Source organism: Callithrix jacchus, chromosome 5 (genome assembly GCF_049354715.1).
Source record: "Callithrix jacchus isolate 240 chromosome 5, calJac240_pri, whole genome shotgun sequence".
NCBI lineage: Eukaryota > Metazoa > Chordata > Mammalia > Primates > Cebidae > Callithrix > Callithrix jacchus.
In genome coordinates this window covers 71390275-71408010 of record NC_133506.1, presented here as the reverse complement: position 1 = coordinate 71408010, position 17736 = coordinate 71390275, and the positions used below count along the sequence as shown (strand labels likewise).

At 41.4% G+C, this 17736-nt stretch overlaps 1 protein-coding gene across 50 annotated transcripts in view; it reads left to right on the top strand.

Annotated features, from left to right (window-relative positions):
* LOC100894160 (leucine-rich repeat-containing protein 37A2) overlaps nucleotides 1-17736 on the top strand; it is a 75254-nt gene that overhangs the window by 29200 nt on the left and 28318 nt on the right. For 10 of the 50 annotated variants that reach the window (XR_013535475.1, XM_078372690.1, XM_078372676.1 and 7 more), the window contains 7 exons: nucleotides 1274-1365; nucleotides 3995-4114; nucleotides 4458-4495; nucleotides 4866-5000; nucleotides 8933-9713; nucleotides 9989-11061; nucleotides 12810-12881. Coding sequence is in view for 47 of the 50 variants with exons in the window: in XM_078372690.1 (XP_078228816.1) it covers nucleotides 9336-9713; nucleotides 9989-11061; nucleotides 12810-12881 (1523 nt within the window). In the remaining 3 variants the exon portion in view is untranslated. Of the gene's footprint in view, nucleotides 1-1273; nucleotides 1366-3994; nucleotides 4115-4457; nucleotides 4580-4865; nucleotides 5001-8932; nucleotides 9714-9988; nucleotides 11062-12809; nucleotides 12882-17736 lie in introns of all 50 variants that reach the window. The other 40 variants (XR_013535474.1, XR_013535473.1, XM_078372674.1 and 37 more) reach the window with 15 other exon arrangements.

Here is a 17736-nt window from a genome sequence, read left to right as displayed (position 1 = left end):
TTGTAATCCCAGCACTTTGGGAGGCTCAGGTGGGTGGATCACCTGAGGTCAAGAGTTCAAGACCAGCCTGGCCAACATGGCAAAAACCTGTCACTACTAAAAATACAAGAATTAGCTGAGTGTGGTGATGCACGCCTGTAATTCCAGCTACTCAGGAGGCTGAGGCAGGAGAATTGCTTGAACCCAGGAGGTAGAAGTTTCGGTGAGCTGAGGTCAAGCCACTGCATTCCAGGCCAAGGAGACAGAGCCAGCGAGACTCCATCTCAAAAAAAAAAAAAAAAAAAAGATTTTAAAAAAATGTCTAATTTTTTTTTAGTCATAAAATGTAGTCTAAACATAGTTGAGACTTATGTAACATAGGACTCACCCTACTGTATTCACCATTTATTTCCTAACTGAAACAAGACTGGGAAGGAGGTATACATAAATAAAACCAAAGAAATACCCCCAACCCTACTCTGCTTTCAGTCTTCCCTTCTTTGGGCCTTTTCTAAAATTATTATATTTTTTGAATAGTAACACAAGTTACAAGGCAAGGCATGATGGATCATACCTGTAATCTCAGCACTGTGGGATTCCAAGGTGGGAGGGTCGCATGAGCCTAGGAGTTTGAAACCAGCCTGGGCAACATAGGGTTCAGGTTTTGTCGCTACAAAATATTTCTTAAAACTTAGCCACGCATGGTGGCGTGTGCCTGTAGTCCTCACTACTCATGAGTCTAAGGCAGGAGGATCACTTTAGCCCATGAGATCAAGGCTGCAGTGAGCTGTGATTATGCCACTGTATTCTAGCCTGGGCAACAAAGCAAGACCGTCTCAAAAAAAAAAAAAAAATTTGCTGGATTCAAGGATACATCAATTTTAACTTTTGAGTAATCCAAGTTGTTCTCAGTAGTGGTTTTCCCTGATTTTTATTCTCATGGCTATGATATAAGTATCTCTTTCCCCATAATTTTACCAAGCTTGCTCTGGTCTTTCTCAACCCGATAAATACCTAAAGGAAAGCTGTTCTTTGCCTAAAGTGAGATATTAGAGATATTTTCCCCAGGAGGTTTGTTGACTTTGTTGATGATGAAAAATAGACAAATGTATCCTTTCCTTTTGTGAGACAGGCTTGCTCTGTTGACCAGGCTGGAGTACAGTGGTAAGATCACAGTTCACTGCAACTTCAAACGCCTGGAGCCAAATGATCCTCCTGCTTCAGCCTTCAAATAGCTAGTAATATAGGTACATGCCATCATGCCAAGCTAATCTATTTTTTAATTTTTTTGTAGAGATGGGGTCTTGTTGTTGCCCAAGCTGATCTTGAACTCCTGGCCTCAAGCGATCCTCCCACCTTGGCTTCCAAAGTCCTGGGATTACAGGTGTAAGCCACTGTGCCTGGCCTTATCCTTTACTTAATGGCTTCTAAGTTGTGAGTTAAGCTTAGAAAAGCTTTTCTTATTCAGATATTATTTTTAAGAGAATTCTACCGTTGTTCATTCTAATAATTTTATAATTTCATTTTTTACATTTAAACCTCTCATTAATCTGGAATCTATGTGGGGTAAGGAACAACAGTGGGGATCCAACTTTTAAAATTCGGGGTTGTTATTCAGTCGTCCCAACACCGCTTTTGAGTGACTGAGGCTCTTTCTAGATGTTAGATTTTTCAGAAGTTAGACTCACAAGTAGAGATGACTAGTGAGCTCAGAATTAGTGAAACAGACACCAAAATTAGGGATTTAGGGGCCCTAAAACACATATAACATCAAAAGCACAGATCCTGAAATCCAGCATCTATCACATATAAAGCATATTGACGACTCCTGCTGTTAATCTTGGAAGTCCTAAGGATGGATTATCTCTAATTCAGTTAAAATAACTATGTACTACAAATAGGTGTTAATAAACAAGCATAGATGGCATATTTACAGCTTGTATAATGTGAGTTCATAACTACTCTTTAAGAAGATAAGCAGCTGAGATTTTAATTGCCATTTATTGCTGAGAACAAGGTAATGGTACCTTGTTCCTTTACTTATAGGAGATAGTAGTGCCAAACTCAAACCGAGATCTTACATTTCCAAATGTTAACAAAATGCCATTGTACCCTGCACCAAGTACTTTTACAAAAAAATTAGTGAAACTTCCTACTCACAAGGAAGTTGAAACAATTTTTAATTCAATATTTAGACTGAACAGATACTTAATTTAAGCATGAAAGGAGTACACAGAAGTAGAAAACATCATCCTTGGCTTCAAGGAAACTTCACAGGTTTACAGCAGTTAAAAAAAGCAAGACTTAAGGGAACAGAAAGTAAGCCTGAAGGTCAGGAGCCATGTCTTATCATGTCTTACGGTATTTACAGCTAGTATAACTAGAAGGTAATGTTTGGTCAGTAAATATTTGTTGGTTGACTAAATGTACTGATTGAACCTTCTAGACAGGAAATATTAGACCCCATTCATTTTCCCCAGGAGCTAAATTTTGTCTGTGATCAAAGAATCAGCCAAATCATCAAATAGCTCTTAAACAATGTAACCTAGAAAGTTCAGGCACCACTTCTGGGCTACACCTATGACTAACTGTATTTCACAGAAAAATAAAAATTTTTAACTACATTCTATTACCTAACTGCCAAAAGGTTATGAAACAATTTCCATAACTTAATCCAGTTCAAATGCTACAAAAGACAACTATCTTTCACTCTTGCTTTATTCTAAATTAAACACATCCTCTGCTTCTATAATAAATTGTTCATATTTCTCATCAGTAGTGCTGCTTTTGTGTTGTTTCCTTCTTGTCAACATTATCTTTTTTTCAGATCTTTTATTTTTTAATACTAACAATCACTTATTTGCCACACACAATACTAAGGGAGAACAAAATGTGATAAGAAAATATGAGTATAAAAGTAAACTCAGTTTATAAACCATAATTTTATTTTATTTTATTTATTTATTTTGATACAGTCTTGCTCTGTTGCCCAGGCTCAAGTGCAGTGGCATAATCTCGGTTCACTGCAACCTCTGCCTCCCAGGTTCAAGCGAATCTCCTGCCTCGGCCTCCCGAGTAGTTGGGATTACATGCATGCACCACCATGCCCAGCTAATTTTTGTACTTTTAGTAGAGATTTGGTTTCACCATGTTGGCTAGGATAGTCTCAATTTCTTGACCTTTTGATCCGCCTGCCTTGGCTTCCCAAAGTACTGGGATTACAGGCGTGAGCCACTGCACCCAGTTCCAAAGTACAATTTTATATCCTGCCACAGACTTCATTTCAGAGTATGCATGCCCTATTCTCCAATCTATTCAGTGACAAGATATTGGCACTTGAGCCCGAAGGACTGTAACTTTTGTTGGCAAAAGCCTTGCATGGGTCAAAATAATTTTTAAACCTTTGACAAAAAAATCCCAAAAAGACCTGGCTTCAAATTTCAGTCGGTGGTTGCATGTTAGATATGTTAAGAGACCTAAACTCAAATAAAAAGGAAAGTTGACAGTAAACTAGTCAATGCAAAGAACTTACAAAAGCATAAGCCCAGAAATTACATGCGATGCCTCGTCTATAAAATACCAAGGAGGCATTACTGTTTACACCAGAGTGACAGGGCTTTCTTGAGTGATTATTTATACCAAAGGTTTAGTACAGTTAAAGAAGTCTGTCATAAATAGCCTCAATATGCCATAAGTGTGGATATATTCTAGGTTAAATTATATGAGTACTACAGAAAGAGATATGTGAGATAAACCAGCACAATACCTGCACACTGTTGAATCTGACAGTAGGAAATAAACAGCCAATTATGAAACAAACTCAATTCTTAATGTCGGAAACAGAATAAGGCTCCATTTTTTTTTGGAGAAAAGACACTAATCATTTAAAACAGATGGACTTTGCACCAACAATGTGAATATGCTTAACATACAGAACTGTACACTTAAAAATGGTTAAGATGCTAAATTTTATGTTATGTGTTTTGGAAAGGGTAATTTTTTTTTTTTTTAACAGAGACTGTCTCGCTCTGTCACCTAGTCTGGAGTGCAATAGAGTACACAGCTCACTGCATCCTTCAACTCTTGGACTCAAGTGATCCTCCCACCTCAGCCTCCCTAGTAGCTGGGACTACAGGTGTGTGCCACCAAGCCCAGGCAGTTAAAAAAATTTTTTTGGTAGAGATGGGGTCTTGCTATATTGCCCAGGCTCGTCTCAACTCTTGGCCTCAGCTTCCCAAAGTGCTGGGATTACAGGTGCTAGCCACTGCACTCAGCTATGTTATCTGTTTTTTAACAATTTAAAAGAAAAAAAACCCTTCAAATGAGCTTTAAGTTTCCCTTGAATTTTTAAATGAATAGATTTATGAGTTATTGAGTACTTACTATATATACTTGTTACCATAGAGATGGAGGAAAAATATGGATAAAACCTAATTCCTCTTTTCAAGAAGCTCAAAGTTTTGTTTTTTTTTTCCCAGACAGGATCTCACTCTGTTACCCAGGCTGAAGTGCAGTGGTACGATCAAGGCTGACTGCAGCCTCAACCTTCTGGGCTCAACAATCCTCCTACCTCAAACCTCTTGAGTAACTGGGACCACAGGCATGGACCACCATGCCCAACTAATTTTTCTTGGAGGGTGTAGGGGGAGATAGAGATGACATCTATGTTGTCTAGGCTGGTCTCAAACTCCCGGGCTTAGGCGCTCTTCCTGCCTCAGCCTCCCAAAGTGCTGAGATTACAGGCATAAGCCACAGCACACTGCCTAAAATCTCCTTAGAAACAAAAATTGCTAATAATTTTGGATCACCCAAAGTAGGTGAGTAGCCATTTACCTATCCTTTCTTAAACACATTATCTATCTCTTCCCCCTCCCTTCTCTCTGCAGGTTATAATTGTACTTTAAAGTCCCTGATGCTTACCATGAAAAATTCTGGGATTCAAACAGATTTGCTAGCCACTATGAAATGGCCCCACCTTGTGTGCCTGAACAGTTGCTCCTGGGAGTCCTCAAATAGAGGAGGTATTTCAAATTGGAGAGAAAAGCACATCTAGTCTTCTGGCCCTCTCCTAAAGCAGTCACCTCCATTCAATTCAACCCAACACTTAAAATTAACCACTGGGACAAACTACATCAAAAAGACATCTCGATTTCAGTCCTAATTATCTTCTCTATTCTGAGCTCTTACAAAGACTGTGGTTTAGGCCGGGCGTGGTGGCTCACGCCTGTAATCCCAGCACTTTGGGAGGCCGAGGCAGGTGGATCACAAGGTCAAGAGATTGAGACCATCCTGGTCAACATGGTGAAACCCCGTCTCTCCTAAAAATACAAAAAATTAGCTGGGCACTGTGGCGCCTGCCTGTAATCCCAGCTACTCGGGAGGCTGAGGCAGGAGGCCTGAACCCAGGAGGTGGAAGTTGTGGTGAGCCGAGATCATGCCATTGCACTCCAGCCTGGGTAACAAGAGCAAAACTCCGTCTCAAAAAAAACACTGTGGTTTATGCCCTATGAATTACTCTTAATCAGAGTATTCTTTGTATTGTTTGCAGAGTTCTTTTGACACTAGAAAGGAAGTTTAAAGCTAATCAAATCTTTCTATCTCCCCAAAAGAATAGGTTAATGCATAGTAATGAAAACTTCATTAAAATATATTTATTGGGCATCTCTCCCACGTTTCATCAATGAATAGAATTTGTAGAAGTATAAATTAAAAAGTAAAGATTTTAATAACTGAAAATACTATTTCAAGCCCTGTCTTCTTGGTTTCTCTTTTTTTAATTAATTTTTTCTTTTTTAAAAAATGGAGAGGGTCTTGCTATGTTGCCCAGGCTGGTCTTGAACACCTGGCCTCAAACAGTCCTCCAGCCAGAACCTCCCAAATTGCTGGGATTACAGGCATAAGCCACTATACCTGTCCCTGTGTTCCTTTCAACACACTTAAATTGATCAGACTCTGGCATTCAAACTGTGAAAATCCATTTCCAAAATTTGAAGAATTAGTCAACATTAACATACTTCTCCTTGAAGATGCCCTTATACGATAAGCTCTCCTGCATGACCAGATGTAGAGGTACAATGCTTCCCATAATTTCTTTTTTCTTTTTTTTTGAGACGGAGTTTCGCTCTTGTTACCCAGGCTGGAGTGCAATGGCGCGATCTCGGCTCACCGCAACCTCCGCCTCCTGGGTTCAGGCAATTCTCCTGCCTCAGCCTCCTGAGCAGCTGGGATTACAGGCATGCACTACCGTGCCCAGATAATTTTTTGTAATTTTAGTAGAGACGGGGTTTCACCATGTTGACCAAGATGGTCTCGATCTGTTGACCTCGTGATCCACCCGCCTCGGCCTCCCAAAGTGCTGGGATTACAGGCTTGAGCCACCGCGCCCGGCCTCTTTTTAGTTTTTGAGACAGTCTTGCTCTGTCGTCCAGGCTGGAGTGCAACAGCACAATCTCGGTTCACTACAACCTCTGCCTTGCAGGTTCAAGCAATTCTGCCTTAGTCTCTCGAGCAGCTGGGATTATAACATGACAGCATGCAACCTGGAAAACTGGGCTAAAGAGCTGATTATTTCATTGATGAGGGAAAACCAGGACACCTTTTTTTTGTTTGTTTTGACAGAGGGTTTTGCTCTGTTGCCCAGGCAAGTGGTAAAATTATAGCTAACTGCAGCCTTGCCCTCCTGGGCTCAAGCAATCCTTCCACCTCAGCCTGACAAGTAGCTGGGACTATGAGCACACACCACTATGCCTGGATAATCTTTTTATTTTTTTGTAGAGACAAGGTTTCACTATGTTGCCCAGGATGATCTGGAACTCCTGGGCTCAAGCAATCCTCCCTCCTCAGCCTCACAAAGTCCTGAGATTACAGGCATGAACCCAGTATGCTTTTTAAACAGCAAAAACTGGAGGCAAATAATAATGAAAAATTTGTTTGTAGGCCCGGCGCAGTGGCTCCAGCCTGTAATCCCAGCACTTTGGGAGGCCAAGGCGGGTGGATCACGAGGTTATGAGATCGAGACCATCCTGGTCAAAATGGTGAAACCCCGTCTCTACTAAAGATACAAAAAATTAGCTGGGCATGGTGGCGCGTGCCTGTAATCCCAGCTACTCCGGAGGCTGAGGCAGGAGAATTGCCTGAACCCAGGAGGGGGAGGTTGCGGTGAGCTGAGATGGCGCCATTGCACTCCAGCCTGGGTAACAAGAGTGAAACTCCGTCTCAAAAAAAAGAAAAAGAAAAATTTATTTGTAAAACAAGACATATATTTTTTTAAACACACATATAAAATCATTATGTTGCACAAAAGCTTGTTGCAAGTTATGTTTGTGCTATACCATCTGAAAGAATTAGAAACACTACTGATTCCAAGGCATGACTTCCACATTACTACACATCACAAAAACTTAATACAACACTATTGCTGCTGAGGCTTCTTCCCTTCTCCCCGACTAACTGAACTGCCAGGAAAAGCATTTCCTTACCCAGTGTTCAATGTCTATTTATAACTTTATTACCCCCTAAAAAAAGAAAAGATTAAAAATCTCAATATAAGTAATGTTAGCAGAAAACAAAGGTAAACAGGCACTTTACTACTATGAAAAACTTACCTGTGCAGAAAATTCTTATTTCCTATCATAATTTTTGTAGCTGAACAATTCTAGAAAGGATAACGATGGCAGAATGACTCTGAGGGTATATGGTTTATTAAGTAATTGTTTAATCTCTTGATAGATGCATCTTGTAACTCTATTTGGTACCAAGATTTAGGCCAGAGTGCAGTGGTTCGATCTTGGCTTATTGCAACCTCCGCCTCCTGGGTTCAAGTGATTCTCCTGCCTCAGCCTCTGGAGTAGCTGGGATTACAGATGCCGGCTACCATGCCTGGTTAATTTTTTGTATTTTTAGTAGAGACGGGGTTTCACCATGTTGGCCAGGATGGTCTCGATCTCTTGACCTTGTGATCCACCCGCCTCGGCCTCCCAAAGTGCTGGGATTACAGGCGTGAGCCACCACACCCAGCATTTACTGTTATTCTTTAAGAAACAACTGCAAAAAGAAAATGGCAACAGATTTTTCCAGCAAGCTGAGAACCTGGGAATTCCTGCACAGAAGACAAGAGAGCAACCTCCCCAGTTTCAGTAACCACTAGGTTTAGATTTTTTTTCCTGATTTTTACTGTTTTGGTAATATAAACTGAAAAAAGAAATATTAATACCACGTGGGGAGAACCCCAACCAAAGAAATCTGAAATATATAGTAAATGCTTTTTTTTTTTTTTTTCATTTTTGTTCATTTTGGATGCTGGTGCTAAACCTCCAAGTGTCATGATTTAAAAAGAAATTTTATGTCCTCATTTATTTCTAGGATGAAGGAAGGATAATACTTTTGCTTTCTTATGTGACTCTCTTTGAAAACATGCAATAAGAAATTCCTCAAAAATAACATTTTTACCCTTCAAAGGGAGAAAAAAAAAGACGAAGCACCTTCTTAGAATTTACATACTGTAAATTGTGCCAGTCAGTCAGTAATAAAATGGCTGGATTCTAGTTACAGTCGTATTTCAGGAACTTGTTTTACATGCTGAGTTTACAACGTAAGCCACTTCTCCATGTGTGCACACAGGGTAGACCTCTGAAGGGTGGCACTGTAACTTCTAGGGTAATGTGTTAAGTCGAGGCAGGATGACAGTTCAGCCTCCTCCCAAGCTAGTGCAAAGGGCTCTTCACTTGGATTGAAGCCTTCTCTCTCAGACTGAATTCCCCACCCCCAACAGCCCTCCTACAGAAAATCTGGAGTCCTTGCTTATTCCCTGGCGGCCCCTACCCAATAGGGTCATGAATCAATTATCAAACATGCAACAAAAGATATAGAAAGTTTAGTGAAAATGGCAACATTTTGGAATAAATGACTGTAACGTGCGTTCTGCCTGCCACCCTAACTGGCACACATTTTGCAGGTCATTTGCTCTCCCAGGAAGGAGGAGTATTCTCAGATTTCACCTTGGTGGAGGAAGAGTTCAGGCTGCCAGAACTGGGCTAGCGCTTCCGAATATCCTGAGACAAGGTCCTGTGACTTCCCTGGGAAGCTCTGCGGTGCCCCCACCCCACCCCACCAGGCTGCTGGAGTCCTGGGACCCACCCGGGTCTTCGGCCCAAATCCTTCCTTGCTAAGGACAGGGGTGTCCCACCCAGGGGCTGAGTGGGAAGGGGGGCTTGGGCGGGATTGTGACATAAGATCACCCTGGTAACATGGAGCAGAACTGGACCCAATGCTAATAAAGGTAGTGTAAATAAAGGTGTCATAAAGGATGGGGCGGGGCACGTGCTTGTCAGGGACACCAGCCTCTAGGGTCTGCCAGAATGGTTCCTGCTCAATGCACAGAACCAGCGCTTCTCATGTTTGGGCTAAGTCTCTGGGCCCTATGGCCCCTCCTCACGTGGCTAATAGTCCAGGAGGCTCAGCCTCTGGAGTGGGTCAAGGACCCGCTCCAGCTGACCTCTAACCCCCTGGGGCCGACTGAGCCCTGGTCTTCCCACCCCTCCAATCTCCCATGGGAATCTCTCCATGGGCTAAGTTCCCCGGCAGACCCGGGGGGCTTTGATTACCTGGGGTCCTCTGCTTCCTCCCAGAGGTCAACCCCGCCCCAGGAATTGGCTGAGAATTTGGTCCAATTTCTGGACCCAGCTAGAGAGCTGCCCCCGGAGCCTGAGTACTCTTGGCAAGAAAGGCTCCCAGAGGTGAGTTCAATGCCAGACTGAGATCAGAAACAGACCCTAGTTCAGCCTCCTCACCTCAAAAGCAGGGTTCAAACTGCAGACCTAAATTAGACTGCCAATCATCAGGCAGATGAAATCCTTGTTCCACCTCTAGCTAGTAAGGTTTCAAAAGCAACGGAGTCTATAGTTTCTCCCAAGAACCTGAAGAAAGATTTAGCTCAGCACTGGAGACTTGCTAAGGTTGTGGGAATTCCACATCATTTTATATCAAAACAACAACAAAATTTGTTTTGCAGGATATTCTGTATCCCGGCAGCCTGCCTCCAGAACTCCAGGTGAACTTGGATGACCCTCCAGGTCCTCCTGGGGAGCCTGAACTTTCCCCCAGTGAGCAGGAGCAGCCAGCTCAGCCTTCTGAATCTTCTGGGGAGCCTGAACCTTCTCAGACCCAGGAGGAGACCCTAGCTCAGTCTCCAGAAGAGATGGAACCTTCTGCAATCCAAGAGGAAACCCCAACTGAGCCTCCAGGTCCTCCTGTGGAGCCTGAACTTCCCCCCAGTGAGCAGGAGCAGCCAGCTCAGCCTTCTGAGTCTTCCGGAGAGCTTGAATCTTCTCCAGCCCAGCAGGAAGCCACAGTTCAGGCTCTAGAGCCCCCTAAGGAGGTAGAACCTTCAAGCCAGCAGATGGTCCCAGCTCAGGTTCCAGAGACATCTAAGGAGGTTGCAGCTCAACCTCCAGCTCATGAGGTGACACTTCCACATCCAGACCATGTTCAGACTCAGCATTCAAACCTGACTCAAACCACAGTTCAACCTTTGGATCTGGAGCTTACCATCACTCCTGAATTTACTAAAGAGGTTATACTTTCCACAGCCCTGACGACTACAGCTTCTCCTCCAAAACACCCTGAGGTGACACTTCCACCTTCACCCAAGGGTCAGGCTCAGCATTCAAACCTGACTCAACTCACAGTTCAACCTTTAGATCTGGAGCTTACCATTGCTCCTGAATCCACTACAGAGGTTGAACCTTCCACAGCCCTGACGACTACAGCTCCTCCTCCAAAACAGCCTGAGGTGACACTTCCACCTTCAGACAAGGGTCAGAGTCAGCATCAAAACCTGACTGAAGTCACAGGTCCACCTGCTGAACTAGAACCTACTCAGGATTCACTGGTGCAGCCTGAAACTTACGCCCAAAATAGGGCTTTAACTGTACGGAAAGAACAGGCTTCCACAAGCACCAACATATGTGACCTCTGTACCTGCAGAGATGAGACGCTGTCGTGTATTGCTCTCAGCCCGAAGCAGAGGCTCCGCCACGTGCCTGTGCCAGAGCCGAACACCTACTACGGCACCTTCACTATCTTGTAAGAATAACCTTTCCCTCCATTGTCCTCTGTGTCCTGCCTGACATGGCAGGCTTTTCCTGGAGGCCTTCCCGGGCCATCTTTATCTCCCCAAGCCATACTGACAGCTGACTTTCTGCTTTCACCTTTGCTTGTCCACTCTTCCTTCTCCTCATTCGCCTTTACTGTTAGGCCCCTTCTCTAGTCTTTACTTTTACTCTAGTCTTTTACCCTTACTCGTTTTCTTATCCGTTTTTCTTTAGCCTCATCACGTCATTGTTTAACCGCTGCTCTCCTCCCATTTTCACTTCAGCCTCTTTACAGCAGCCTGTCCCTCTCCCCATCTCAGTGATGATGCTCTAAGTGATAAAGAGTTGATTTTGGAGCCAGGCTGCCTGGGTTTGAACCTAGGTCTGTCATTTATTAGCGTGGTAACCCAGAGCAAGTTATTCTGCTCTGTGACTTTCCTCATCTTTAAACTGGGGATTATGCTAGTTACCATTTCACAGGATTGTTGCAAATTTAGTTGAGTGAATACATGAAATGCTTGCATCGGTGCCCAGCATATGTAGGAGTGTTGGTTGTTAACATGATTACTCAGTCCTCTAGTTTTGTCTGGAACTCATCTTTGTCCCTGGCTTTCTATATGTAGCACTTGTTTTGTGTCCAACCCAGGGCCAAGTGTGCTACCGTCTCCGGAACATGAAAGTGATAGGAAGGAAGAGAGCATAGGCACAAAAAGGGAGGTATATGTAATTAAGTACTAAAAGATAATGCAGAACATCAGTGCTAGAATTTACCAGAATCTGTGATCCTTAAGGTGTGGAGGTCAGGGAAAGCTATGTGGATAAGCTAAAATTTTACTTGGGTCTTAAAGAGTAGCTGTAATTTGTTCAACAGAAAAAAAATGGGAGTATAGTCCAGGCAAAGGCATGGCTACAGGTATGGTTGGAATTTAGTAGACCAATCTCGCTGCACAGAATCACATGAGGGAACAATGAAGATAAGATTGTGTAAAACCTTGATTATCAGCTATAGGAGTTTGAAAGTTACACAGTGAGATATGGAAAGCCATTGAAAGTTTCCAAGCAAGAGAGATGAAATGATTAAAACAGGAAGATCATTTTATTTTATTAGGTTTTTTGATTTAGGTTCAAGTGTGGACATGAAAAGGATTGTTTTAGAATCCATATGTAGAGTGCCCTAGAGGAGAAAGCTTAATTCAGGGAGACAAATAGAAAGGTCTAGCAAAACCTAGGAGTAAAGTGTGAAGGGGCTAAATCAGATTGGTTGTAATAGAAGTGGAAAGAAAAATCCTAGGATGTTTCAGCAGAGGGCACTGGGCCAAAGCTTTGGTGTTACCTGGCATAGGGTTTCTTTCTTCTTATTTGTTGATAATGATAAGCCTTGCCCATTTTCTTTTGAATTATTTACCATTTTTGTATTGATTTTTTTAGAAGGAGTTGTTCAGACACGTAAGTGCTTTTGGATAAAATACTTACATTCAAAGTAATTAACTGGAATCATCTGTCTAAGAGATTGGAGGGATAGGAAGTTACGCTTCAGGAGATGCCTCATCATTTGTGCCAGTGGCCCCGCATTATTTTTTGATTAATTGTACAAACTGGAAAGCTGATAGCTCTGGAAATTAAAAGGCAGGTGTTATTTTCTGTAACTGAATATCCCTGACAAGGCTGCCATGATTCTTTTACTTATCCTGTTCATTCTTTTCCTACCTATTCAAGGATATAAATTGTGTTTCTTTACAGGAATTTACAAGGAAACTATATTTCTTATATTGATGGAAAGGTATGGAAGGCATACCATTGGACCGAGAAACTGTGAGTATATTCTCTCCAAATATGACAAAAAAACTAACTGCATTGTAAGATTCTTCTTGGTCCAGAATTTTGAGGTCTGTACTTCTGAGAAAAGGTATTTCCCCTCCATACTTCAAATCAACCTCTGTTGATTGCAATCCTATGGTTATTTTAGAATTAAATTTGGTGAGCTTTCTTTAAAGTAAGAGGTAATTTAAACTTATTTTTTTTCATACAAATAATACGTGATTATATTCCCTTTTTTTCCTCCCTGCCCTCCCACCAGAGACAGGGTCTTATTTTGTTCCACAGGCTGGAATGCAGTGGCACAATCACTGCTCACTGCAGCCTCCACCTCCCAGGCTCAAGGGATCCCCCACCTCAGCCTCCAAAGTCTCTGGGACCACAGGTGCATCACAGCACGCCCACGTAATTTTGTATTTTTTGTAGAGGCAGGGTCTCCCTATGCTGCTTAGGCTGGTCTCAAACTCCTGGGCTCAAGTGATCCTTCCACCTTGGCCTCCCAACGTGCTGGTATTACAGGCATGAACCACCACCTCCAGCCCGTGATTTTATTTTTAATGTATAAAAATGAAATAACAGATAGAAAAAAACCCTCCTTGTGCCCTACTCCCTTGTTACCTGAGGTAATGCTACCCTGCATTTAGTATATATTCCTCAAGACTTTTCCCCTTTGCCTACATACATATTAACATAAAGCAAAATAGATTTGTTGTGTGGTTTTTAAAATCTTTTTTCTTTATATAAGTGGTAACATCTTGTAACTTGATTCTTTCACTTCATGATATGCCTTAGATTTCTTTCCTTCCCAGTACTTAGAATCCACAACCAGTACTTAGTTACCCTATTCATTTAAACAATCCCAGTACTTAGTTACCCTATTCAGTTAAACTCCTGCATAATCCATAGTATGGATGCATCATAGTTTATTTAATAATTCTCCCATTGATGAATGTTTAGATTAACATTTAGTTTTCTTGTTATGTGCATTGCTGCAATTAAATCCCTGCTCATGCTTCTTTGTGAACATGGGAAATTATTCCTGTAGGATAAATATCTAGAAATGGAATTGTTGGGGTATGGGGTATTTATGACTATGTAGACATAAAATTGTAATTGCCCTAAAAAATGTTGTGCCAACTTACTCTGTTGTCAGTAGAATATGACAGCATTCATTTCCCCACACTTTTTCACCTCTGGGTATTCTCCAACTTTTGTTGATGTTATGGCTGAATAAAAGGGATTCTATCTAAATTTGAATTTTTCTGATTACTCATGAATTTAATTAAATACCTTTATATGTTTATTGAACATTCATGTTTCTTCTCTGAGCTTTCTGTTCTTTGTTCATTTTCCTGTTGAATTGTTTTATCATTTTCTTACTGATTTATAGAAGGAATTAGTTTAGACACATAAATGATTTTGGAAAAAATGCTTACATTAGAAGTAACTGGCATTTTTCAAAAGAGTTTGTGTGTCACATCATTAGTTCAACTTACATTGAATTAATGTAATTATATTATATAGACAAGTCATACGTGAGTTCTAAATGAAAAATAAAACACATGCTGGGTGCAGTGGCTCACAACTGTAGCCAAGGTGGGTGGATCACCTGAGGTCAGGAGTTTGTGACCAGCCTGGCCAATATGGCGAAACCTCATACTACTAAAGATACAAGAATTAGCCAGGCATGGTGGTGGGTGCCTGTAATCCCAGATACTTGGGAAGCTGAGGCAGGAGAATCACTTGAACCTGGGAGGTGGAGGTTGCAGTGAGCCAAGATCATGCCACTGCACTCCATCCTGGTCAACAGAGTAAGACTCTGTCTCAATAACAAAACGAAACAACAAAAAAAGACAATCATAATAATCTAAGAAGAGGAATTATGGTTACTTTAAAATAGTTTCCCCCACCCTTGTCTGATATCTTATTGATAGGAAAAAAAAAATGCTAGAACCAAACAATTCTGTTTTCTAGCTCTAGAGGAGAGGTGTGACTCTCTGGGGGTTGTGTTCCAGATTGAGTCTTCTGAGAATAAGGAAGGTATGGGAGATGGCTAGTAAGGGAGTCTACACCCTTCCTCCAGGGTTCCAGGATGCTGTCCACTTTCAGACAATTGTTCCTGTGGGGAGGAAGACACTCTGCTGCCTGGCCCAAGGAAGAAGGATATGGGGTTGATGTGCCTCTGGCTTCTCCTACTGCCCTGTCCCAACCATTAACCGAGTATTTCTGATAAAGGAGCATCTGTAGAACTGCTTCCACATTTTGAGCTAACGTTGTGGATTTTAAAATTATTTCTGTTCTATAATTTTTAGGGATTTGGTAGTGGTTGGATGGGTAGAGACCTGGCATTTTCTCAATCTGCCACTTGAAATAGCACAACTTTTTAGGAAAGCAATTTTGTACCTTATTACATTCTAGAGAAACTCAGACAAAAATGTTATCAGGATACAAGTATAAGAATGTTCAAAGCAGCATTGTTTGTAATAAGGAAAAATTAGAAAAATCTCAGCATCCATCCACAGTAGATGAATCAGTACATTGCAGTATAATCATTCAATGGAATACTCTATGGCCGCATTATTCATTAGAAATCTAATGCAAGCCACATACATAATTTTAACTTTTCTGGTAGCCACTTAAAAAATAAAACTGAAAAGGAAACAGGTGAAACATGTTAATATATTTTATTTCACCCATTTGTCTAAAATATTATTTCAACATGTTATTATGCTATTAATGAGATAGTCTGTTTTCATACTAAGTCTTCAAAATATCCAGAGTGGTATCATTTCTACATGTAATTAGTATAAAAATTAATTGTGGAGTTTACATTCTTTTTTCTGTAGTAACTTTTTTTAACTAAAGTCCAAATTTGGTTTCTAAATTTTTATCAAAAAAACTTAATCTGTTCTGCTGAGAAATCTAGGGAGAAAGTTAATAATAATAATACTTAATCTGGCTGGATGTTAGGTAGCTCATGCCTATAATCCCAGCACTTTGAGAGGCTGAGGCAGGTGGATCACCTGTGGTCAGGAGTTTGAGGCCAGCCTGGCCAATATGGCAAAACCTCATCTTCTCTAAAAATACAAAAAATTAACTGGGTGTGATGGCAGACACCTGTAATCCCAGCTACTCGGGAGGTATAAGAATTGCTTGAACCCAGGAGGTAGAGGTTGCAGTGAGCCAAGATCGCATCATTGGACTCCAGCCTGGCTGATGAACGAAACTCCATCTCAAAAAAACAATCAGGCCTGTAATCCCAGCACTTTGGGAGGCTGAGGTAGGCGGATCACCTGAGGTCAGGAGTTCGAGACCAGCCTAACCAATATGGTGAAACCCCATCTTAAAAAAAAAAAAACACCTTAATCTATATTTAGATTTCATAAAATTTGCAGTTGAAAAAGTAGCATTGTTTACCCAAATTGTTGCAAACATACATTTTCTAACGACTGCATTGAGTGTCAGCTTTGAAATTTAAAAATAATTAAAATGATCAAAGATTCAGTTCCTCAGTCGCATTAGCCACTATCACTAGCCAAATGTAGCTAGTGACCACCTTATTGAAAGCACAACACAGGTCTTGAACCAGCCTCAGCAACATACATCTTAAAAGTACAAACAGATTATTGAGTGAAAAAAGTGATACAGAAAGTAATATGTATAATATGATATCATTTATATAATGTTCAAGAGACTAAACTATGTTATGACTGACACATAAATGTAGGTAAAACTACATTTCATTTCATTTTATTTTATTTTATTTTTTTTTGAGACAGGGTCTGCAGTGGTGCAAACACGGCTCACTGCAGCCTGGAACTCCCATGCTCAAGTGATCCTCCCATCTGAACCTCTCTAGTAGCTGGGACTACAGGTGATGCCAACATGCCCAACTAATTTTTTTAATTTTTCTAGAGAGGAGGTCCTGCTGTATTACTCAGACTTGTCTCGAACTTCTGAGCTCAAGCAGTCCTCCCCTCTAGGCCTCCCAAAGTGCTGGAATTACAAGTGTGAACCACCATGCCCAGCCAGAACTGTATTTCTTATTTATTTTTTTGAGATAGAATTTCATTCTTGTCACCCAGGCTGGAGTGCTATGGTGTGATCTCAGCTCACTCCAACCTCCACCTCCCAGGTTGAAGCAATTCTCCTGCCTCAGGCTCCTGGGTGGCTGGAATTACAGGTGCCCGCCACCATACCCAGCTAATTTTTGTATTTTTAGTAGAGACAGGGTTTCACCATGTTGGCCAGGCTGGTCTCGAACTCCTGACCTCAGGTGATTCACCCACCTTGACTTCCCAGAATGCTGGAATGATAGGTGTGAGCCACCATGCTAGGCCAGAACTACATTTTAAAAGCAAGAAAATTATTACAAAAGTCAGGATAGTGGTTACCTATAAGGATTAGTGAGAGGTTTATGATTGGAAAGGGTCACATTGGGGGCTTCTGGGATGCTAGCGGTGATCTTTTCTAACGATGTTACATGGGTATCTGCTTTATAATTATTAAACTGAATATTTGGCCAGGTGAGGTGGCTGACATCTGCAATCGCAACACTTTGGGAGGCTGAGACAGGAGGATCGCTTGAGCCAGGAGTTTGAGACTAGTCTGGGCAACAAAGTGAGACCCTGTCTCAGCAATTAGATTAAATATAAACAACATTTATATTTTGTGCACTTTATGCATATTGTAGTTCTCAAATTTTTTTAATGGGGAAAAATGTTGAATGGCTTGACTTGCAGCCCTGACATAGTTCCATGTGGGGCTTTCATAATAAGGTTTGGGGAAAGAGAGGAGCTGATCTTGGTGTCACCCAGGGTTGGATTCTAACAGGGACTTTGTGATTTAGAGA